The sequence below is a fragment of the Thunnus thynnus genome, chromosome 21, assembly GCF_963924715.1.
Source record: "Thunnus thynnus chromosome 21, fThuThy2.1, whole genome shotgun sequence".
In the NCBI taxonomy this organism is placed as follows: Eukaryota; Metazoa; Chordata; class Actinopteri; order Scombriformes; family Scombridae; genus Thunnus; species Thunnus thynnus.
In genome coordinates this window covers 14,054,823-14,080,747 of record NC_089537.1, presented here as the reverse complement: position 1 = coordinate 14,080,747, position 25,925 = coordinate 14,054,823, and the positions used below count along the sequence as shown (strand labels likewise).

The window sequence follows — 25,925 nt, the reverse complement described above, 5'->3', positions numbered from 1 at the left end:
AAATGTTAGAATTAACTTTCATGAACTGAAAACACACCATAAAATAGTAGCAGCTACGTCTATACTGTGAATCAGGGGTTACATTACGTAATCAACGTTGTCATTGTAATGACTTACCACAAGGTAGCCACACCCTAAAGCATACCCTAATTTATCGTCTATTTTACTTTAAATGGGACCACAATTTGAACATCATGATGTATTGAAGAAGACTTGAAACTAGTGATTGAGACCATAAACTCGTTAGGAAAGTATTTATTGGGGTAATAAATCAAGTGAGAAGTAGGGTAATTTTCTCATAGACTTCCATACTATCGAACTTCTTTTTGCAACCAGTGCAGTTGCCCCTTGCTGGCCATTAGGAAAAATGCAGGTTTAAGGCATGAAAGTGCATGCAATACATTTTTTTTAAGTTTTGCAAACTTTCTAAAGTCCCACCAGGGTCTCTGTACTTAAGCACAGCTGTGTTTTGAGCTCAGTGCTAACGTCAGCATGCTAATGTGCTCACAATGACAATGCTAACATGCTGATTTTTAGCAGGTTTGGTGTTTAAAATGTTTATCATCTTAGCTCAGTGTGTTAACATGCAAATATTTGCTAATCAACACTAAGTACAAAGTATAGCTGAGGCTGATGGGAATTAGTTTTGCAGGCATTTGGTCATAATGCAAAGATGGATGTAAGTCAGGGGATCACCAAAGTTATTAGAATTCACTCCAAGGGGCACATGAATGTCTGCACCAAGTTTCATGGCAATCTGTCCAAGAGACATTTCAATAAAAACCAAAAATATCAACTACATGGTGCTGCTAGCAGAAAAGTCAGGGGATCACTTAAATTATTAGGGTTCATCATCTAGGAATCACTAATGTCTATACAAAATTTGCCAGTCCATTGAAAATAAATGAATGAAAAATTGGACCTGCTAGTGGTACCAAATGAAAAGTCAGGTGATCACCAAAGTGATTAGAATTCATCATGGTGGCACTGTTGATATAGCAATATTAATGTATAGCAATTCAACCAGTGGTTCTCAAGAGATTTCACTCAAAATCAAATCTTTCAACCTCATCGTGGTGGAGGACCAAAGTCTGTAGGCTTCATCCTCTGGAGACCATAACTCTCTGTTCAAATTTTCATTGAAATCCATCCATTAGTTTTAGAACTTTAGAGAGATTTCAGTATGGAACAAAGTGGTGGACCGACCAACCAACAGACCAGCACTGCCATTCCCCAGAGCTGCCCCTATAATGGTATAAAGTGTTCAAAATGACCCTTTTCTCCTGTTCTTCTTTTTGCAGTGAGTAGCTTTCATATTATTAATTTACATTTTTAACAAAATTAGAAATTCAGCCTTGGCAGCAAAAATATACATTTTCTGTGGTAAAAGACCAGTTTACAATTCTCAGATGATACTTATTCCCTTGATGATAAAGCTGGTAGAAATGCTCCTATAATCCTTAGTTAATGATATACTTTATCTGATAATCCTGCTTGATAAAGATTCCCTGTGGAATATTTCCTTAATCCCACCATCAACAAGGAGGTCTTAAAGGTTGCCTTCAATCTATCTTGTCAAAAGTCACTTGCTTTATGAGAAAAGGCAGCTGAGTAGGCATTATCCCAAACACGGATGGTATAGGAAATAGCTTTAACTGTGCAGTTTGATAAATGGTATACAGTATGTTCATGTGCAGCTGGGTGGTCAAGTTTCTTGAAAATGTCAGGGGGGCCCTGCCTTTCAAATACTAACAATAATGCAGGCAAACTTGAACGAATGCTCAGGTTCCTCAGGTCCTGTGGTGGAACAAAAGTTTCAAGTCTGTAAATAGGCACAAAATGAAAAAAGAGAGTTGGTTAAAAAGTAAAAATCACATTTCCTCATAAAATCAGTATCAGTCATACAGGCACTTTAAAACTTATCATGAGTAACTGGAGATATCATGTTTGCTGCTTAAAGTATTACAACATGGGCATAGCCTTCTCTTTGAAAAGATGATGAGAGTAAATTGGTCACAAGGGGCAGCATCTTGCATCACAGTGGGAGAGAGACAAGGAAGTGGCTTGCCCCCACACTATTTAAAGCCCTTTTCGCACTGGTGAGGAGAACATCAAGATTGCTCAGCTTAACACAACCTTCATACAAATACAGTAAGTGCATCATATCTTCAACTTTGTCTTTTATTTTTTAATGCTACTGCTTATTTATCTATGAGACAATGAGGGTAAATGAAAATATTATTAACAATTACAGATGTTGTCATATGTTTTGCACTGTGAAAAGTATGTTTCAATTTCAAGTTGTGGGTGGCTTTTCACTTAAAATGTCAAAAAGTATTCAGTGTAGTTTGATAAGAATCAGTTATTGTTCAGAGGGTGAGTTATGTTCAACAAGTGTCATCAAATAATACAATCGGTTCAGCTTTACATCACACAATATTAACACAATCTAGCCACTTTAAATCTGATTTTAGTATTTTAGTACTTTTGTAGCCAATGATCTATCCTTAATTAAGAATACATCTATTATTAAACATGCACTGGTCATTGTATTTATTCTTAAGTAATACGTTATTTTATATTTTTATTAAATTATATGAGCAAAGGTTTACGTGTAACCCGTGCATGCAGGGATGTCATTGTTAAGTAAAATTATATCTACCCCTTTTATTTCTGCTGTTTGGGAGATGTGTTTCACAATGCCCATTAGTGCACTTCCTGTACACATGGCCTCTGCAAACAGATATGTGGCAGGCTCAATTTCAAAACCCAATGACACTAATATACTGCTGGTGATGACACACAGTGGGTCATTACCAAATTTGATTTGAAGAAAACGAAGCCACATTGACTGGTTTAACTGTAAAATTAAATTCTTTCTTAACTACAGAGAAGGTAGAGTAAGGTGTATTCACTGTGAGGACTAATATAAATTGCATTGTGGTCAAGACTTGAGTTGATCAAAGTATGAGTAGTATTATTATATCGATGGTTTGTAATGGATTCTCTCAGGTGGAAGTGTTTTCCAGTATCTTATTACAAACATGGGCAACCTACATTATACTGCATTTCTGGGTCCTCTTTGGAAGAAATACTATCAAAAATAATTTTACACCTGTAACAAAATTGGTGCGAACAAGGTAAACCCTTGTCCCCTGAAGCAAACATTGTATGTTGTAGTGAGAGCTACACTTTTACGATATGATTCTTACTGGCTAGAACAATCCATTATTAATCTGCAGAGCTTCCTGAAGAATAGTGAATCAATCAATAAATCAATTGCCATGGTGACCACAGCCCACAAAGGTTAATTATTGATCTCTCATCTGGAGGGATTCACTCTGCTCACCTTAAAGAAGCCAGTAGAGAATGTTCATTCATGTGCACTGACCCACACAATATAATCTTGCACAAACTTGTCACTTGCTGTGCAGAAACGTACCATAAATCAAATGAGTGATAGAAACAAAATATCATTTTCATAAAATAACTCTAAACTTGGTTGCTGTTTTGACCTGAAAACAACTCCGATCAGTCACAGTACACACCAAAGGAACTCTACTGCATAAGGTCGAGGGGATTTCCAATGAGAATTCTCCATAGTAATTTGCTCACCAAATGCCATTTGTTGTTTGGCCTTTTGATGTGACTGAGGGCCTCATACAATACAATTACAAGCTCTTTTTCAATCTCGCTCACCCAGGATCACCCAAGGACACCTGGGACAGACTCAAACAAGCTGCCCCCCAGCTGTGAAGAACATAATTGCTTTCTTCAAGACAAGGGCTCCAACCACCAAACACTCTGTGGATCTGAATGCCCTTCCGGGTAAAGACAAAGTCATCTGTGCCCATATCCCCCCATGGCGAGAGAAGCCTATGGCTTAAGGCGTTATCTGCCCTCTCAGTCACATAACACTCTCTGTTCTTCTTACTTGTAAAGCAGGCTGTACATACTCAGTAGTATGACTTGATTGAAACTATGGTGGATTTGTTTTCTATTTTAGTATTTAGTTGTTGCATGCATAAGGACATGTTCATCTCTGTGTATATGTGGTTATGTTTAGACACGTGTCATTGCCATAACCCTTCATGCGGGCACGGAGGGCTCGTCTTCACCGAGTTACTATTGAGTGATGAACTTCAGCAGGGAGGTGGCCCGACAGACCAGTTGTTATACATATGTGATAGAAGATGAGGATCCAGCCCTGGCAAATCTAAATATATTTGAGGTGAGCAACTGTCATCAAGCTGTGTGGAAATTTAAAAAAAGAAAAGAAATAAAACGTATTTTATAAAGCAAATGGCCATTTATTAAATCACAAAGGTCTACAATAAAGTATTTTAAAAGAGGATTTATTTCCTCTACAAGTATTCATAATATGAGGAGTGTTTATGTAACACCCCATCAGTAATCCCAACCCTGTGTAACCTTAAAGAAAGCCACTGTGAAGAGCTGAGTAGATGCCTGAATATGCCAGAGACCTGATAACAACTCTAGCATTGTATAATAATGTTATGTGAGTTGCAGTATTTCATTCGAATTGAAATTTTGATTATTATAGCCAGTGGTCTGAAGAACTGACAAACAGATGTTCTTCAACTATTGAAAAAGAAACATCAAGCAAGGTAGCTATTAATGACTATTAGTGTTAAAAAGCATTAAGACAAATGGAAAAGTACATACAGATAACATCAGGCTCGGCTATTATCCTCACTCTCACTGTATTATATTATTTTATTATTTATATTATTTATTAGTTGTCTGAGAAGGGTGACCTGGCTCTCCTGGAGAACTTGGTGAGGAAGAGCCCAGAGGTCCTGAAAGAGAGAGATGAATGTGGAGCCAGTCCCCTTCATCACGCTGCCGCAGGGGGCCACGTCACCCTCATCCAATCCATCACCACTGTCATAGACTCAAAGGGTAAGCATGCCTCAGCCATCGATCATAAGATGCACTCCAGCACAGGTAAAATATGTGTACTGTAAATCACTGTAAGTCTGTCTTTAAATTACTGTATGGAACAGTATGTTGATATTTATGCACTGAATCTGGTACATATAAGAGTTGCTTGTATCTACATGCATCTTTATGTATTTGTGTATGTGTGTGTGTCTCTCTGCATGTGCTCTTGTATTCCCTCCTAGAGCTGAACAGCTGTGATGAGCAGGGCAATGTGCCCCTACACTGGGCAGTGGAGAGGAACAAGGCGGAGAGCTGCACGGCTCTTTTGGACCTGGGGGCCGACCCCAATGTCCTCAACATGGCCCTCTTGTCCCCTCTGCATCTGGCGGTCAGCCATGGACACAACAACCTGGTGGAGGTGAGGAAGCTGAAATAGCAATTTATATGAAATGTGTTTGCTGTTCTGTTCTTGTGTTTTCTTAGAAAAACAAGGTCATTGTAGCAGCAAAGTAATGTTTAAGTGCAAATGGCTCTCGCTACTCTTGTCAATACTTTAAACATATTCAAACATATAAGTACACGTATACAACTTAATGCATACAGTAGTAGTAATAGTTTTGTCAATGCTGATTCCATGGTAAAGTATATGTTACAGCTAATATTTCTAAATCTTTTAGAATGGCATCATTCTTTTTATTTTAGTGGAGCAAATTTACATGTGATATTGCTACTGCACTATTATGGACTACTAAGTCATTTTATCTAACCAAGCTTTGATCACTCTGATTTATGGGAGCTTTTTTTTATGTCAGATTACATCAATGAATCATAACGTCTATTGATTAAAACCCTCTCTCTCTTCAAACAACAAATTACATCATCAAATAATGTAAAATCCAACCATAAATATCCATAACTAATAATGTAAAGCCATAACTAATAATGAAAGGCCAAACATCAACTAACAACATTGTAATTAAGGAAAAGCCAACCATCATAAATAGAAAGGTCAAACAATGAAGAATCTCCCATCAAACAATGAATAGAGCGGTAGAATTGTCATTAAATCAGAAAAGACAGAGTCCAAAAAAGAAACTCCACACAAATTAAATATCCTTCATTATTTGTTTTGGATATTAATTATTAGATGGTTGCATTTTACATTTATTTGTTCATAATTACATGTGATGATTCATTGCTGTAATCTGACATTAAAAAAAATCTTCCATACTGATTGAATGCCAACAGGAAATACAATGTAGTTTTCACGTTTATTTTTTACCTCAAATCTACTTTATGGAAAGATGGTAAGCTTAATAACTTTTAAAACTAAGTTTCAAAAATTAAGTTTTCACATCACATCTTTTATAGCACACAAACTGGAGCATCCACTGCTGTTTTAAAGTCGTGTTTACGTACTGACAAAACCTGACTCAACTATTTACTTGGAAAGACCTTGTCCTGTCATCCCTGTAGCATTTGGCTGTTGTTCATAGACTCACACAGCTGCAGTATGGTGAAGGATGTCAGTGTATAAGTAGGTGAGTTGAGGACACTGAAGACTGTAAAGTATTTATCTCTTCCCCCCTGCAGCTCCTGCTGTCCTACAATGCTACAGACTGTAACCTGCCTGGAGACCTTGGGAACACCCCAGTGATGCTGGCCTGCTCCATCAATAACTATGAGGCTCTCAGCACACTGGTATATACAAGAGTGATGCATTCATACTCATGTATTCATTCAGTTGTACTGTCTACCTGCACCGGCTCGTAAAAGATAACTACTCATCTGTACAGAACAGATTATGTAGCTGTGCTTTATACTGATGGCCAGCTCACTGCAGCTTTGTCTCTGACAAAGAATTCTCTCTGTTTGTCTTTCTCTCCATCCATTCTCCTCTCTGTCAAAGATAAAGCATGGAGCACACCTTTGCCAACAGAACAAACTCGGCCATTACGCTGTGCACGCAGCTGCTTTCGCAGGTGCAAAAACAGCCATGGAAGTGATCCTGAAGGCCGGTACGACAAAAGGAATGATCTAACATCAAAAATTGAAATTGCTGACGATAGTAAAAAAAAGTTTAAACAAGGCCAAACAGCCTATTAAACTGATGGATAACAAACAAGTTCACCTCAGTCAGGTAGTAGCTGCTAGCAGACTTTTGAAGCCCCCAGAGACATTTTGTAGAAAAATACTCAAGCTGTCTTGTACAGAGGCCAACAGATTGTCACTGTGTTTATCCACCCTGGGAGGTCTGCTGGTAAATCCAGTGTTGTTGTGGAAAAGTTTAGTCAAATATATGATAATTTTGTGGTTGCTCAGCAAGGCAATTAATCAGCATTCACATTTTCTGTTATTTGAGGGTTTACACAGACAGCCCACCATGAATGAAAACAGTTTACTTATTACTTCCTTCCAATAAAACAGTAAAAACGAAGAATCTCAGTGTAGAGGGAGGAGGGTGTCTGATTAAGACCCTGCAGTTGAAATACCCATGAAAGATTGGCAGAAGTTAAAAAATAAGCTTATACCAATAGGCATGAATAAAGAAACCTTTTTTTATAGTCCTGATGTGAATTTAGAATATTACTCACAATTAAGAAACTGTTTATTCAATTCTCTGCTGACAGGAGAAGAGCTCGGCCACTCAGCTGAAGCTCACATCAACTATCTCGACAAGTCCATGAGCAGTCCCCTCCATCTTGCTGTACGTGGTGGAAACATTGAAGCCATCCGTCTCTGTATTGCCACTGGGGCAAAGGTTGACCAACAACAGGTAACAGTTCACTCTATGTTGGTATTGCACTAGCACTCTGCACTTTCCATAAAATATTTGGTTGTCAAAGCTCCAATGTTTGTTCTACCATTCTACATAAACACATTAACACCTGGAAGATGCAGATTACAAGCATCACTATTCATCTTCTGTCTGGCCTTTGTCAGATTTGCATTGTTTTTTTAATTTAGATCTCATTTGCCTACACCTGTAAAGCATTTCCCTGGCAAAGGGTTTCAGTCTTTGTACTGTTAAAGCACGTCTGTCTTATCACGCCCATCTGGGAGTGATCGTTATGTCTAGCCCTGGGCTAGTGGCCAGAGCTACAGCAGGAATAGTGAGTACAGTAATAGCCTCGGTTGGCTAAATTGATACAAATTACCCCCACTTACATTGTGGAGCTGAGTGGAGCGATCACTGGCCTCCTCCTGCCAGTCCTGGTTATCTCATTAAAGGCTTGTGTTACAGCCCCCAGTGCTCAGCCAGCGAGTCTGGGAGATACTTTGCTAATGTTACACTGGGGAAGTGTACAATATGTATGTGTGTGTGTAAATGAGTATATGTGAGAGCCGGTGTGTATACTTATTCCTGTGTGTGTATGTTTGTTCTGCTCTGTCAAGCTCAGTATGTCACAGTGTCTGTTTAGAATCATTTTTGAAGAGCCTGTGAATATTCATTATATTTATTCATTATTCATTGCTCATAATATATCCATGTTTGTTGCTGTCCAGAATGACAGATCCACACCACTTCATTTGGCTTGCACCCAGGGTGCTACTGAGGTAGTCAAACTGATGCTCTCCTCCTATGACCGAGTGGAAGACATCATCAACCTAACCGATGGGGCGTGTCAGACCCCTCTACACAGGTGGGCTTCCCCTATCCCTCCACCCACATAGTTCACTGATCATAAGCAGTAAATGAAAAATTGCCGATTATTGTGCTTCCATTAATTGTATGTGTTGATGATGCCAATGGATGTGGCTGTGGAGGCTCTTTGTTGATTTCTACTGCATTTCAAAAATGGTAAGATGCAAATTTAGCTCCATAATGTTTTTTCTTCAGCCATCTGCCCATTGGACAACTGATACCACACCTTTTCATGATGTTCTTCTACTGGTCTGTGTAGCTGAGCTTTGTTGTTATTTGTTGTCTGCCAGTCCCTTCCCATTTAGGACTTAAATAAATCATATGACATTTGGGAGATATGCTCATTTGCTTTCATACCAAGATTTAGATGAGAAGACTGATACCACTCGGATGTCTGTCCCCTAATATATGGCCAGTATCCAAACAGCGTAGTTTAGCATAAAGATTGAAAAATGGGGAAACAGCTAGCCTGGCTCTGTCAAAGGTAAAGAAATCAATCTACTGGCACTTCTAAAGCTATTTAACTAAACACTTATCTTGTTTGTTTAAAATGTACAAAAATCTATGTGTAAAAATCACAGGTTCTGGTGTGGGACTATTTCTTGGCTGGATGCAGTGACTTCCTGGGGTCAGAAACTTCAGAAAGTGGCACATAACCTTCACAAAACTACAGAAGTAATTTTTGCACTTCTTATGGCAGATTCTTTTTACATTCGGACAAGGCCGGTCTAGCTGTTTCTCTAAGCAGAGCTAACTGGCTGCTGGTGGTGAACTGATATGAAAATGGTACATATATTCTCAATTAACTCTTGGGAATGAACAGAATAAGAATATTTCCTAAAAATGGCAAACTGTTGCATTAACTCCACAACATCAAATACAATTGCCTAACCCACTGAACATGGTGTTTGGCTGGCACTAATTCTACAGTATGCTGGTGGTGTTGATATTATACCTGAAATGTGAGTGGTATACTTTCCAGGTCTGTGCACCATCATAGCAGTTTGGCCATATACTGTACTGGCTTGGTACCACTGCCATATAGACATTTGTAGATTGCTATCATATAACCTGATTGTTTGTCCTGGAGTCTGGATGTTGTCAAGGAAGATGGTTCATTCTTAAACCTTGGGATGTGTCCCATTTGTGGTGGAGCTGTGTGCCCAAGGACTGCTAAGCAATTAGCCCTATGATGTAGATGGAACCCGATTCTTGCTTTGATTGAATTCTTTTTGGGCTCACTCACACTGGCATTTACAGTGCTGCTTGAAAGTTTGTGAACCTTTTAGAATTTGCTTTATTTCTGCATAAATATGACCCAAAACATGATCAGGTTTCCATGCAAGTCCTAAAACTAGATTAAGAGACATCAGTTAAACAAATGAGACAAAAACTTTGCACTTGTTCGATTATTTATTGAGGAAAATGATCCAATGTTACATATTTGTGTGTGGCAAAAGTATGTGAACCTCTAGGATTATCAATTCATTTGAAGGGGAAATTAGAGTTGGGTGTTTCAGTCAATGGAACGATAATCAGGTGTGAGTCTGGGAGGCCCTGCCTTATTTAAAGAAGAGAAATCTAGGTCTTCACTATCAAAGTCTGAGCTTCACAACACAGGTTTGTGGAGGTGTGTCATGGCTCAAACAAAGGAGATGTCTGAAGACCTTAGAAGAAGAGTTGCTGATACTCACCAGACTGGAAAGGGTTACAAAACCATTTCTAAAGAGTTTGGACTCCACCAGTCGACTGTCAGGCTGATTGTGTACAAATGGAAGATATCCAACACCATTGTTTCCCTCCCCAGGAGTGGTCAAACATCAAAGATCACGCCAAGAGCAAGGTGTGTAATAGTCCAGGAGGGCACAAGGGACCCCAGGGTAACATCTAGGAAACTAAAGTCCTCTCTTGCAGTGGCTACAGTCAATGTTCATGAGTCCACCACCAGGAGGACATTGAACATCAATGGTGTGCATGGCAGAGTTGCAAGAAGAAAGCCACTTCTCTCCAACAAGAACATTGGTGCTATCTACGGTTTTCTCAAGACCATGTGGATAAGCCAAAAGGTGATTGGAAAAATGTTCTGTGGATGGATGAGACCAAAATCGAACATTTCGGCTTGAATGAGAAGCGTTATGTTTGGCGATGAGCAAACACTGCATTCCAGTAAGAACCTTATCCTGTCTGTGAAACATGGTGGTGGCAGTACCATGGTTTGTGACTGCTTTACTGCCTCTGGACAGCTTTCAATCATTGATGGAGGTATGAATTCTGACTTGTACCAGCAATTCTACAAGAAAATGTCAAGGTATCTGTCTGTGAAATGAAGTTCAACAGAAAGTGGGTCATACAGCTAGACAACGACCCTAAACACGCAAGTCGTTCTATCAAAGAATGGTTAAAGCAGAAGAAAGTTAATGTTTTGGAATGGCTGAGTCAAAGTCCTGACCTTAATCTGATAGAAATGCTGTGGAAGGACCTGATGTGGGCAGTAAAATTCCTCCAAGCCAATGTGCAGGACTGATAAACAGTTGCCGCAAACGTTTGGTTGAGGTTATTGCTGCAAAAGAGGGTCACACCACTTACTGAAAGCAAGGGTTCACATACTTTTGCCTCATGCAAATATGTAAGATTGGATAATTTTACTCAATAAATTAATGAATAAGTTTAATGTTTCTGTCTCCTTTGTTTAATTGTGTTCCCTTTATCTAGTTTTAGGACTTGTGTAAAAAACTGATCACGTTTTAGGTCATTATGCAGAAATAGAGAAAATTCTAGAGGGTTCACAAACTTTCAAGCAGCACTATATATATATCCTTGTGTAGTATGCAACCCTGTTAACACTCATATTAATACCTGGAAGCAAAAATCCTTACATTTACATTTTTTCTTACCCTGTTATCATTGTTTTAAATTGCTAGGCCTTATAGCGATTAAAACAAGTCATAGTAGTATTTATAAAAGGCATTATGATTAAGTTGTTGCTATTTTTTCCTGTTGGAACTGCCCTTATGCAACACTAAGCTCACTAATTAATAGCTGGTATGATAACCTATGACCTCTAAGAGGGCCATGCTGGCTTCTTTCAACAGACATAGCATCATCTGTGGTTAGGAGATTTCTGGATTATCAAGTCTTTCAAGGCTATCATTCAGTCATGGAAATCATCTTTCATCCATATAAGTCTCTCTCTTTATGTCACTAAAATACCAGGAATTAGTAGCCATTACAATCCAAGAGATAAAACATGTAACCATGAAGGGAAATCTGGCTGTTATATCATGCTCTGACAACACAGAATTGGAAATAATCGCCCTTTTCAACATCTGTCAGTATTAAAATAAAAGCTTGACTCACAAAGTGAGTGTGTTGTGTGTCTGGTTTACAACAACTGTGTTTACTTTTCCAGGGCTACAATATTTGACCACATGGAGCTGGCAGAGTACCTAATTTCTTTGGTAAATAAGGCACACATGCACAAACAAACATGAACATTCATTACCTCGCAGCTGCTATGCGCAGCGCATTCCCAGCTCCAGTATCATGTTATTCATTTCTTGCCTTAAGTGCATGGCATGGGATCAGGAAAGGTAAAACTGTATGTTTTTCTGTTGTTAATACTGAAATTGTCAAAATTTGTCAAATAATCTGTTCTGAGGACTTTCTTATAAATGTCATATTATGGTGGCCACAACTGCATGGATTTCATTTAGTGATTGGATCATTCTGTCACTTTACTATTGCGACCATGAGACAATATTTGCAATTTCAAACACACACTTTTTAGTTTACTACATGTTAAAAGGTGCTACCAAATGCTTGTTGACCACCTGTCACCATCTGTTGCACGTTAGAGACCATTTACTGTGTTGCTAGGTAAAAGCTTGGGTCCAAGTTCGTCTCCTGACTCAGTTAGCAAACACTGCAACAGGAAATAAACCTTTAAACACTAAGCGTGTTTATCTTTGAAACCATAAAACAGTTCACTGAGAGTGACATCACCTAGCACTAAGGACCAACTAGTAGCAGAGGATAAATTCAGTATCTGGCTTTGCCACTAGATTCACAGATATCTGTGATGGTTTATGGTTTTGATATGTCATAATAACTGTCACCAGCAGTTATTCTGTGTTAATGACATTTTATTTGTGGCATTTGTCAAAATCAGAGCCATTTTTTTTATTTACTCATTTATTTGTGTTGCTTCTGGCCACTTTCCCCATCTCTGGTGTCAAATTTACTTAACTGAACAGAATAATTATATTCATGTCCATTTTTAGACACACTTATTGGCACCATTTCCTACAATCTCAACAAATATTTTTTTGATTTATTTATCTAATGCCCATTACATTTTATCAATGAATCAGTGCTTTTCTTACACTACACATCTCACATTCTTCGGAACAGTATAGTTTTTGTATTTGTATATGTTTTGTATAGTTTTACAGTAAGACACCTTCCCATTTGCCACAGAACAGTGCATAATTCTCTATGCAAACTGTGGATGTGGAAAAAAATGTGAAAGGCAGGGTAGAATTTAATATAGACCATGCTAATTTTCCCATGACGGTCTCATTTGTTTCAGATAATTACAGCAATGTGTGGTGAAATTAATGCGGTAATTAATGAGGCAATGCTAAGGTTGAAGTGCATTCTCTCCTCAGGGTGCGGACCTAAACAGCATTGATTGTAAGGGGAACTCTCCCTTGCTGCTGGCTACAAGCTGTGGAGCATGGAGTACTGTGGCTCTGCTTCTGTCAAAAGGTAAGCTATATAGCCAGCTAAGCTCATATAATTTGTAAGGTGCCTGATAAATCAGGTTGTGCACATTCATGCATACATTTATGTCTTTTAGGGGCAAATGTAAATGTAAAAGATGGATTTGGTTGCAACTTCCTTCATCTGGCCATTCAGCAGCCTAAGGGTTTGAAAAATATCCCAGAAGATGCACTGCAGGTAATCCATGTAGCCTGTTTGTAGTTTATCAAATGCGCTCTATCCTCCTTAGACAAAGATGTCATGAAGACAACTCTAATTACTATACTGTTTTTGAACAATTTGTCTTGGGCCTGCTGTAGCTGCATGCATTCAAGGCCAGTGGATAAAGTTCATTACACTCTCACTAAGCCAGCTGATGGCACAATGATGTCAAAGCATTCAATATGAGCCACAAAGGAAGGCTGATACACTTAATAGTTGTTGTAGACAGAGCATGAATGATATCTCCCTGAATCTGTGTGCAAATTATTACAGTACATTATTATTTATATAATCTGTGTGTGTGTGGGTGTGCACGTGTATGTATGTGTTTAACTGTAGCCCTGGATGGAAGTTATATAATTTGTGCCATTTTTTTTTGCTTGTGTGCTTTGTTTAATACACATATTAGTGTACATTGTTATGTATATATAAATAAATGTGTTTATAATGGGTCTAATTTCAGAATAGCAGTGTGAAGGCGTTGCTGAGCTGTGAGGATAATGAGGGCTGTACCCCGCTCCACTACGCTTGTAGACTGGGTATCCATGACTCAGTGAAGAACATGCTGGGCCTCTCGGGGCAGGTCGGCCTTGCATGCAAGTCAAAGGACAAGAAGTCTGCCCTGCACTTTGCTGCTCAGTGAGTTAGATTGGTCCCTGAGGGCATGATTTTCCATACCATTGAACTAAACAATGCTGATTTGACTTGATTTTCACTCAAAGTTGTTTAACCTTGGCAAGTTTGATCAAACAAGTGCAACGTAATGTCACTGCTGTTGACATTGACCAGTGTAATTTTGCACTATACTAAAATAATGTCTTAGGTTTGATCTTTTAATATATTAAATAAGGTTACGCTAGCCAAAAGAGTTTTCAGGTAAAGGTGGTGCCAGCTCAATGGGCAGCTTAAGATCACATCCCTGACACTATTCTTCCAGTTACTTTGTAACAAGCTATGTGTATTGATCAATGATTCCACAAGAGTATAAAACATTAATGAAGAATGGCTCTTCAAAAGACTTTGACTTACAACCTTCCTAAAGCCAAGGCTTTTATCTCTCTAATTGAACAACAGTGGTCAAATGAAAAATGTGACTGCATTTAAAAACGTTGTCTCACTGTTCAGTTGTTTAATCCTGTGATCAATTTATGTACTCAAAAGCTTTTTGAAGATGAACTGCTGTGACACACCCATTTTACAATGACCCAAAGGACTTGTCAAAAGGATAGAATTCAATTAGCAAGGTACTGGAGAAATGTTGCTAATAGTGTGAAATGAGTGGACTTTCAACATTATTGTTATTGATTTTTTCTATTATGCACACCCATTTCATTAGAGCTAGAGGGCAAATGAAAGCCACCCTATGATATCATACCTTACATCTTTTAGACGCCTCATTCCCTTTCCTCACCTATCCCACTGCACTGAGAAGAAGGGCTGCCGACCTTCTTTAAAAGGCTTAGAGATACAGAAAGAGCATAGCGCAAGCTAATATGTCACTTCGTAGTATGACTTCTCCCAGCTTGCGGCACTGTGAATCATGCTTGAAAACACTCTTTACCTATGAGCTGCAGGGTGACACTGGACACTGGACACTGGACTTAGTGTTGGAAGGCCAAGGTTTAAGCCCTGTATCAGAAATATTTAATGTCTTTGAGCAAGATACTAAATCCCTGGTACTGTGCTGTAACTCCCTCTGACCTCCGACCCCCCGTGCTATGGGCAATGTACAAAAAGCTTTTCCATTTTAGAGATCAACAGATCATTGTTGACATCAAAGTGTTTTCAACTACATGTTCTTTTCTTTCAGGTACGGGCGCATCAATACATGTCACAGATTATTGGAGACCATCACAGACTCTCGCTTGCTAAATGAAGGTGATGAGCGGGGTCTGACACCACTTCATTTGGCTTCAACAGGCGGGCACACCAAGGTGGTACAGCTGTTGCTTCGTAAAGGAGCTCTCTTTCACAGGTAAACGCAAACACATGTGCACAGACGGAATAACATGTACATGCACAAACATAAAAAGTACATATATACACAAAAACATGTAGTACTGTACTATACTATACTCTATGTACTGTTAAGCTACACTTGCAAAATCTGCAGTACTGGCCATCTGTTTACAGTTCTTATACATGTGACTTTATGAGAAGTGTTTGGCATGTCTACAGTGATTACAAGGGCTGGACGTGTCTGCACCATGCTGCATCTGAGGGATACACACAAACTATGGACATTCTCCTGTCAGCCAATCTAAAGTTACTGGATAAAACTGACGAGGATGGGGTATGAATAACTGTTATTTCAAAAAGTTTAACATTATCCAAATTCATAATTCATTTATGCATTTTTGTGCGGTGACAAGTGTGAGAAAAAAATGACAGTATATGTAAGTTGTTTTCCAAATATTCCCACACTACCAGTAGCATTGAATAATACAGACTTTGTTGTTCTGTGATAAATACTAAGCACTGTCTCCTATGGTGTATTGCCACACCAGAACACTGCACTCCACATTGCAGCAAGATCGGGGCATGTGGCTGCAGTCAGGCTCATGCTGGCTCGCGGGGCAGAGCTCATCTTAAACAAGAATGACACATCGTTCCTCCATGAAGCTCTGCAAAATGGGAGAAAAGATGTAGTCAATGCTGTAATTGACAGTGACAGGTATGTTATGAATGCAAATGTCTGTTCTGTAGAGAACGATAAAAGTGAGTAGTTCAGCCTAAAACAACTTTTATACTGCAGGTTTTTTTATGTGCTGCATTCGTTAATGTGAGACTGCCAATCAAACAGTGGAGTCAACATAGTCACTGATTCTGGGCTTTGTGTTCAAGTCATCAATCATGCCAACTCATGCGTCTGTATTGATCCAGCATTCAAAGCCTCTCCCTCTTTGTAGATGATTTATGTCTCCATACCATCTTCTAAATTATGGAAGTATTGGCATGTGGTGCTGGTACCAGTTTCTTTTTTGATACTCCCACTGGGGGGCACTAAAGTTCCCCTTTTTTAAATTCTACTCATATTTTAGTGGTTTTAAGATTTGTGATTTCCATTTGTGTTTTACTTCTTCCAGATGTGCAGAGGCTTTGATACTGTTCATACCTGGCTCTAGCCAACGATGTCCAATACTTGACATGATTGAGGTCCTGCCTGAGACCTACAAGGTTTGCCAAGGGAAATGAAGAAAAAAAACATGCTTCACATAAATCTGTGTGCACAGTAGTCATCGTAACTCATCTCTTTACACAGTTTTGCCTTAGATACACTTTTTTAGGTTCTCTCTCACTGTGTTTTTCTACTCTCGTCAATAGCACCTGTTGGACCGCTGTGTGAGGGAATCTGACGATGATTATAACAGTCCTGATTACCATGTAATTAAGCTACAAGCTGCACCATCAAAACATCAAACCAATCTATATTATATAAAGCATCTGCCAGGTAAAACAAATTAAACAATTCTTTATGTGGTGTAGATTGAATATGATTTCAAATGGCTCCAAGCTCCCCTTGCGCTGCAGAAGGCGACGGACAAGACCTTAAGATGTCAGCCACTAGCTGCACTCAACGTAAGCTTTTTTTTTCTTCTCAAAAATAATTTTGGTGCAGTAGAATGCAAATAATGTACTCCCCCTATGATGATATGGCTCTATAGGCTTAAGCGCTCACCTTCATCCATCCATCCATATATTGCAGCTACATGCCTATCCATGAGGAACAGTGGCAACACTATTCTCCATCCAATTTTCTGCACTGACAGTGACAGATACAACACCATAGCCAAGTTTTGTGGCTTTGTCATAAGACTTCCCCAGATTTTACTCTGCCCTCTACCTGCCCTGATTAGAAGCCTTGTTCACTGAGCATGCTGCCGCTGGTTCCTACTGTAGGAAAAAACTTTGTAGTGACGAGAGTGAGTAATAATTCTAGCAGAAGTCCAAAAGTGCTCATCCACATGTACATTTCTGAGCTATTTTTGAGGTGCAATTTGCAATCTTCTGCCATAGTCATCCACCCAGCAAACACCACTTCTTTTACAGTAAGACATAATGACATTGTATTGTTCAATATATTACAAAAACACAATCTCCTCTTTCACCAAATGTTCACAAAACATTTCATGACTTCATGTTTTTTCCCACTGACATCATCTTATACATTGTGCCCGTGGAGATCAATAAGATGCATGTACTTGTAAATCTTAGCAGCCAGGCTGTTCTTTCTTGCTTGCAGAAAATGTGCCATTAACAGCAGGCTACATATCTGTTACTCTTTCTACAGGCGATGGTGCAGTACAACCGCATTGAGCTCCTCAACCACCCGGTCTGCAAAAAGTACCTGGAAATGAAGTGGTGTGTATTTAGTGTGATTTTCTTATTTGTGACATTTTGTGACTTCTGACCAGATTTCAAGAGGATTGATTTGCTCTATTCCACAGTGGATATCAATACATTATTTATAACAAATGTCAGTCTTTTAATGTTATACTTGTTCTAATTGTCTCCTTCTTTCTCTATAAACCACAGGGTTGCTTACGGGAGCACGGCTCATGTGCTTAACATGTTTTTTTACCTGTTAGGCCTGCTGCCCCTAACTCACCTGATAGTGACTCTCAGGCCTTCCATAAACACCACTGACACAAGTGAGCACAGTATCAATATGGTGCCCACATCTTTCATAAAGGTACATATGACATTGTATTAAAGAGGTTTCTGGCTCTGTTTAAAGTATAGGGTCACAATTTCATAAGTCTGTTTTAAAATAATAGTCAGAGGCCCAAATGATCATTGAAACAGGTTTTACTTGCTATAATCATTCCCTCTGTTCATTAGAAGATACCCCTCAAATGTTTTTACAATGAAAGCGATGGGGGACAAAATCCACTTTCCTCGATTTGAGCAAAACTATATTAAACCTTAATTCTACCAACTGGGGTACCTGCAGACCTCAGAGGTATACTTTTTGTCATATCTCACAGGTGCTTTATTCTATCATTCAATTTTTTCATAACTTTGGCAAACAATTTGTTCCTAATAACTTCATATCATTGTCTTCTATTTCTGTTTTAATTAATGCTTTTTACAAATACCAATGTATTCGGGCCCTGGGGGACCCCAGTCAAAAGCACCCAATTACGCCTATGCATTTTTAATAAATGGAACTATTTATTGAGTTCATATTTGCCATGGGCCCCAATTTAAAGTATCACACACTATTGGGGTGTGTGTGTTTGGAGGGGGGGGGGGGGCACTCTGTCAGTTATTTTGAAGGCTTTATGGAAAGATTGTACTTTGGATGAAAGCTGCAATTTGTATTAAAGAAAAATATATATTTTCATTTTAAACAATATGCAAATTAACTGTGACTTTCCTAAAATAATAATAATCCATTTTTTTCAGATGACATTAATTACCTAACCAATAATGTTTTGAGAGGAAACAAGTTAACATTTTGCTATGATGGTTGGTTCTTACAGTAGTTTATTCTTGGGTCCCCAGGGGCTCCAGTCGGTTGTCCTAGTATGTTGGTAGGGTGAGGGTTAAAAGTTTACCTGAAATTAATATGAGCTACATTCAGCTGTCTGAGTTAGTTAAATAAGGTTTATATCTTCCACAGTTACAATCTTTATAGTAAAAAATTCCCTCTTTGTTCCTGACAGACAGTATTTTCCTTTTCAGCTGCAGTGGAAGGTCAAAATGAGAGAATTTGGCACTAAAAAGATAATAACTTCAAAAGATATTGACTCGATTTGACTAATTTGGACTTGTGAAGCCTTATATTGCTTCAAATAAACATTTAATACATTTTTGCACAGAAGGAGGGCTGTGGATTTTATCCCCCGTCATTTACATTGTAAGTGCATTATGAAGGGATCTTTTAATGGCCAGTATGAACAGAAGGAATGATTACAGCAAGAAAAACAGTTTCAGTGTTTATTTGGGCGCCTGACTATTATTTTAGGACAGACTTGAAAAAATGTGAACCTATCCTTTAATCAAATGAAAGATCAAAATGAGTGTGCCTGCACAGATTTTGTGTATACATACATTTTTCACTGTGACCTTGTGAGTCAGAGGAAATCTTTGAAAAGTGTATTTAATTTATTTTAATTACTTCAGTCAATATAATCAACATAATTATTTCCAAGGTCCTTGCTCAATGTTATACCTTACTCATTTTTGCTATGAGCTATCTTGTATTTGAAACATTCACTGGCATGAAGGTTAGAATGGCTATTATCTTGTTCAGTGTTTCTTGAGGAAAAAAAATGCAGATTACATTTAAGGTTCACCATAATATATATTTGTGATTACTGTGTGATACAATCTTCCAAGATAAAGCACATTTCGATATTGCTCTTCATTTCACAGCAAAGTCTGTTCTTGTCCTGGTGTATGATGATGGTCTTGGTCGTAAACATCTATTCGATAGCAAAGGAAGTGGTGCAGATATCACAACAGGTACTGTGCTGTTACGCAAGTGTCATTACCTCACATAGAGCATGTGCACATAAATCTGCTCAGCACCAGGTCTTTGTGGACACACTAGCAATCAGGTGTGATGGACTAGCACCCTCTGATTTAGATTTGCTGGATCACTGAGTGGCCACAGTCAGAATGTCACCTCCACACTTAAGCCATTTTTTATTATAGCTATAGCTCCCGCATCACATCACATGTTCAGTAATATGCTGTTAAAGTGTTGTTGTGTGTGACTGCTAAAGTGAAGTACTGTTACCTTTGAGTGAGAACACATCAGAAATTTGAAATATTATCAAAAAGCTACAAGTTTGTTGGTTTGTCTAATTATTTCATATTTTTGCTGATTTTCCTTTTCTTGTCATTTGAAAGCGTTGGAATTACTTCAGGGATTATTCCAACCATTGTGACTGGCTTTCAGCCATCTTCTCCCTTCTGTTCATCATTCCTGTCATGCTCAATGCAGAGGGTTCATTACATTGGCAAGCAGGGGCAATGGCAGTTTTAAACTCCTGGGTGGGATTTCTCCTTTATCTCCAACGGTACTGTTCACTCTAACTGATGATCCATTTCAACATAATGTCTTTTTCATAGTGCAAAGACCACTGACTTGTATGATCTCTTGTTTCTCCAGGTTTGAGGGGGTCGGCATATATGTTGTGATGTTTGGGGAGATTATGAAGACACTGGTCCGTATTGTAATGCTGTTCTTTTACCTGATGTTAGCGTACAGTTTGGCGTTCCACGCTCTGATGCTCAACCAGGTAGGAGAAGAAAGCTCAAGAAGACAAAATGCTGCATAAGATCACTTACTGATTCTATTCATTGACACCACTGAAACCACTGACATTGAAAATGTTCATTAAGGGTTAAAAATTACACTTTGGGGCATTTGGATATCAAGATTAGGCCTCTGTATGCTATATTGTGATATATTGTTTTATACTTGTTTTACCAACCTATGGTCATTCAGTGATGATTAATAAAATTACATTGGCGCTCTTCTTTTTGTACCATCAGAAAGAGTTTGACAGCGTGCCGCTCTCAGTGATGCAAACCTTTGTGATGATGGTGGGAGAACTGAACTACCAGAATAACTTCCTGGATGCTTTTCTGAAAAATGAGCTTCCTTTTGGTCTTCTGACTTATTTCATTTTTGTGACCTTTGTTCTGCTCATGCCAATACTGCTAGTGAACCTGATGGTAAGCATGTCCTGTCGCTCTTATCAAGTCCATTTTCATTTACTTCTCACATAAAAGCAACAAGTTTATATTTTTAGAGTTGCTGGACAAATAATGCAGATAGTTATTTGCTTATGTTGCAGATTGGTTTAGCAGTTGGAGATATTGCTGAAGTACAGAGGAATGCTGCCCTAAAAAGAATAGCCATGCAGGTATGTATGGAATTGGCTCATTAGTGTCTAAAACATTTTTTTAAACATACTGTATGCTGCAAACAGAGAAGACATCACATATTTTATCCTGCTTGCTCTGTGCTTGCTCAGTGTGCTGTGTACAACTAGAACATGCAACCTTTATGTTTAACAAAGCTTGTCAGTAGCAGATTCCTATCCAAAGTGTCCCGGCTGACTTAAAATCTGGAATTTTTGACTCCAGATTGATCTCCATACTGCCCTGGAAGATAAGCTGCCTTATTGGTTTATGAAACGAGTTGACAAACCCTCCATCACCATTCACCCAAATCGCAAGTGCTCCAGGGTATGTTCTTACTTGCAAGTGGAAAAAGTGGTGATGCTAAAAACAGATGATGAACAGTATACTGATTTATTTTTGTGACACATGCCATTTAAATAATTTCCCTCTCTTAATCCTGACCGCTTTGGATTGTAGCACTTCATAAGGCAATTAATCTCAGGCGAAGAGGATACAAATGAAGTCTGGAGTCATGTGCAGGCCAAGTCACAGAACTCTACTGTGATAGAGAATGAGCTCAAAAAGCAGAAGTCCAGGTAAAACATGCAATAGTGGTGGAACTAATCAAGTATTGTATTCAAGTACAAACTGTACTTTATTCGAGTATTTCCATTTGATGAGTATAATTCTGTTCCCCTTAGAATCAGAGGCAAATATACTTTTTACTCCACTACATTTATCTGCCAGCCATAGTTGCTCCTTACCTTTCTTGTGAGATTTTACATACAAAACATATGATCAGCTTATAAAATATGATACTTTTGTATAAATTAAACTACTCAACAGTATGTAAATGAGTAAACAAATATTACCACCTTCACCAGGTACAACATCAAATTGCTGTTTACACATTAATGCCTCAAAAATAATAATCCAATAACATAGTATATATCATAATACAATATGGTGTACTTTTAAGCAAATTTTGGTAATTTTTTTGTACTTTTACTAAAGTAAAATTTTACTTGCTGGACTTTTACTTGTAACTGAGTATTTAATTTTACTTGAGTTAAAGATCTGGGTACTTGTTCCACCACTCACTGGAACCGTAACAGACTGCAGGCATACCAGTGAGATAGTGGACAATAAATAGTGGGGAGCTATCGCTCAAAGTACAGTGGTTATGCAGCAACTAGTGGCATAGTGGGAAAGAAGTAAGAAGCATTTTACCAATATAGTTTTTGATGCATGAGCAGCCCCTAGTGGATATAAAGAAATAAAGACTGTGATCGGGTCACAGAAGGATGTCAGCCACTATATTCCTTTCTATAATAAGCACATGGAATCACTCAGAAGTATATCCTTAAGATGCCTGACTTTCACTCTATACAAAATTAAAAAGAAGTCTGTCACTGAGCCACATGAACTGCTGTTCTCTTCTGAAGGATGAAAGAAATGTCAAGCATGCTGGAGAAGCAGCACAACCTCCTGAAGCTCATCATCCAGAAGATGGAGATCACCTCGGAGGCAGACGAGTGCGACGGCCCTGTGAACATCAGAGGCAGCATGTGGCCAAGCTTGAGTCAGACTAAACCAAGAGGACGCACTGTGTCTCGGTGGGTTCCACTGATGAAGGCCATTGAGTCCAAAAAAAACTGAAGAAGATTAAACGAACACATATGCAATTTTGAAAAGTGACTACATTATAAAAGTCTAGTTACAGTATAATGGCATAATTATATTGCTACTTCACATTATTCATTATATCAAGATTGAGCCTCTGACTTTCAGATGGAAAAAACTTAACTGTACTCACTATCTATGTATATTGAAGTGATCCATTTAATTAAGTGCAATTAATTGACTTTTAACTATTAACTATTGTGTGGTTTTGAATTTTAACAATTAAATGTGGAATAGTGAATACTGTTGCACACTGAATTTAAACCTATGGTATTAGTGCTATTAATTTTTTGTCAATGCAGTTGGTTGAAACAGTAACATTTCTTGTCTAGTATAGCACTTTTAAGTTACACCAGTGACCCCACTGATAAAGTCAAGTCATTCTGTGTTGTGTATGCAGTCTTGCCATACTTCTATCACGCACACAGTTGCTGTTTCTTGTAATGTGCCCTAATGAGCAATACAGCATGTGCTCTTCTATCTTTCAAACCTGATGTTTTGTCTCTTCTTTTGTCTCACCTCATCATTACATGTGTCTTTCAACTTTGAAATACCCGAAAATGAGGAAATACGTTTTTCAGTTTGTTTTTCAAATTTCAGTTTGTTTGTTAAGACACACAAGACAGTGAGACACTGAGAGGATTTACAGCTGCAATAAATTAAGAGCTGAGATGAAATTCTCCATGTGTGGATGAGTTAGTGGGCATGTCAATTTCATTAAAAACTGAGTCAAACCTCAGTATATATGGAATATACAGTATGTGCATGCAGCAATTCCACAGAGACCCTTTTTCTAATGGATTTGATGCGTTTAAGTTTGTTTAACTTTGTCTCAAAAGCATGGAGAAGAAGGCAAAATTGAGTATTTGATTAGACTTTTCTTTCATTTCTCCAGTAGTTTGGACTTTAATAGACTTTATCAGTAACCTATGAATTTTGTTGTAGACATGAAGGCCTGAAATTCAGATTTTGTAAGTTATATGAACTGGTATCATTAGTCTTTTGGGTTTTTTGGTCCGGTATTGTTTGTATGTGCTACATACTGGATCTGGATCCGGTTTATAGTAATTGTGGTGCCTTGAAAGCCCATGTGTACTTGGCATAGGTGTATGTATGCAATGATTAAAAAAAAAAAAAGTTCTGATGGCTGTCACTGATTTGTGTCTTCACTGGTGTCACACACCAGCTTAATGTGTCGCAAGCTGGTTCAGTGGGAATCATATGAGGTTGGGAGAGAAACAGAGAAAGGCCTCTGACATCATGAGCTTGCACCTGTCTCTCTGCTTCTCCAGTTTAGGGCCCCAATGGAGGTCCTGACCCCTGAAAGTCTTTGCTGATAGACAAATGCTAGTTCTCCCTTCAAGTTAGGTTTCAAGTGATATTTATTACTGTTGGCCCTGAATTTAATTATTCCCAGGGCAAATACAATAACCATGTAACCATCAATTACACTGATGTTTTCGACAATATTTTCTGCTTTTATTTGAGGAACTACATGCAGAGAATGACTAATGAGCACCCTTGTTTTATCTCAACCTGTTTCTGCGACAGCGAATGAAGCAGCAGGTGGAAATATGTGTCATGTAGCCAATAATTTTTCGTGTTGTGTAAAAAAAAAAAAGACAGTTTATCAAAAGAGGAATAAATCCAACAGCAGAATCCCTCAGCTTGCACCTTCAGCTGTGTCAGTCAGGCCGTCCACCTCGCTGACAGATGCAGCGACAGGAGATGAGATGGCAGTCTGCCTGAAGCTCTGACTGTCTTACCAACACAAGTGGAACCTCATATCTCAACATCATGACACATCCAAGGATAAGCTAAGAGCACGGTCTAGCTGATGTCAGGTCTTCTCGTGAAAACTACATGGAAGAGCAGGATTATGGGGAATTTAGGAATGTGTCCTTAGATTTAGGAGCATTCTTTGTGTATGACAGCTGAGGAAAACCACAGGGTACTTCAAAGTTTGAATTGGAATATCATTATAAAGAGGAACAAGTGATTATTTTTGCCCTTGAATCACTTGTTAAACACTGAACATGTTGATAGCTTAATAAAGAGAGAATAATAAAGTGTTGGTATAAATTACACACCATCCTGGGAACTGTTGGAATACAGTACATCATTCAGCTCAGTGCACAGTACAGTAATTCCCCCTTTCTCTCTCTAGTGACCCTGGCATAGCCTATTACCAAAATCAAGCATGCATCTCAGCTGCAGTTAGGTAATCCTTGGCAGAGACTTGCTATTGTCATAAAAAAAATCTAAATTTCACACATATTATGTGGAGTGATAGTTTACAGGGACCTGGGATTTTCTGAGAATATCTTACAGAAACTAGAGGGGTTTTTCTGTAACTATGGGTAGAGGTTGTGCATTTCCCAGTATCCCACACCTTTAAATCTCCTTCCAGTTTTCCCCAAGGCTTGACTTGCATTTGTAAATTCAGTGGGCACAGTGCTTGCAGTATTTTCCATTGCAATGTTAACAAACTGCACAGGCTACAACAACTATGCTGTCTGACAGGCAAAGTTTGCTACAACACTCCTTTTTCTGAAAGGAGCTTTTCAGGCAGTATGGCAACTTTGCAAACACATTTTGCAATCCTGCAGCTTCCAGTGAGGCCTTGAGTACCTTCATTCTCTTTCCCTCTCTTTTAGTTCTTGATCTCACTGCACAATAAAATATGCTGTCCTGTCTGGCCTCTGAGTGGATGCTCTCAGAAAGGTTTGGAGGACAGACAAGAAAATGGCGAGATGTGCAGTAAAGAGCGTTTGTGATACTATGGGAATAAAGATGGTGCCTCCTCCCCTGTGCCACACCCTTGTCATGCCAACGCTCCAGATGT

At 38.6% G+C, this 25,925-nt stretch overlaps 1 protein-coding gene across 1 annotated transcript; it reads left to right on the top strand.

Moving 5' to 3' along the window:
- Positions 1-4,073: 4,073 nt before the first annotated feature.
- Positions 4,074-24,224, top strand: trpa1b (transient receptor potential cation channel, subfamily A, member 1b). The gene is made up of 27 exons (XM_067577913.1): positions 4,074-4,231; positions 4,761-4,923; positions 5,148-5,323; positions 6,499-6,606; positions 6,815-6,923; positions 7,536-7,681; positions 8,413-8,549; positions 11,961-12,009; positions 13,219-13,318; positions 13,410-13,510; positions 13,998-14,173; positions 15,345-15,509; positions 15,713-15,827; positions 16,042-16,208; positions 16,621-16,711; positions 16,859-16,918; positions 17,021-17,113; positions 17,826-17,896; positions 18,071-18,227; positions 19,916-20,005; positions 20,396-20,565; positions 20,658-20,787; positions 21,044-21,226; positions 21,349-21,417; positions 21,641-21,742; positions 21,875-21,993; positions 22,843-24,224. Exons 1-27 carry the CDS (start codon positions 4,136-4,138, stop codon positions 23,054-23,056), a joined length of 3,357 nt encoding a protein of 1,118 aa, XP_067434014.1. The 5' UTR covers positions 4,074-4,135; the 3' UTR covers positions 23,057-24,224.
- Positions 24,225-25,925: the final 1,701 nt, after the last annotated feature.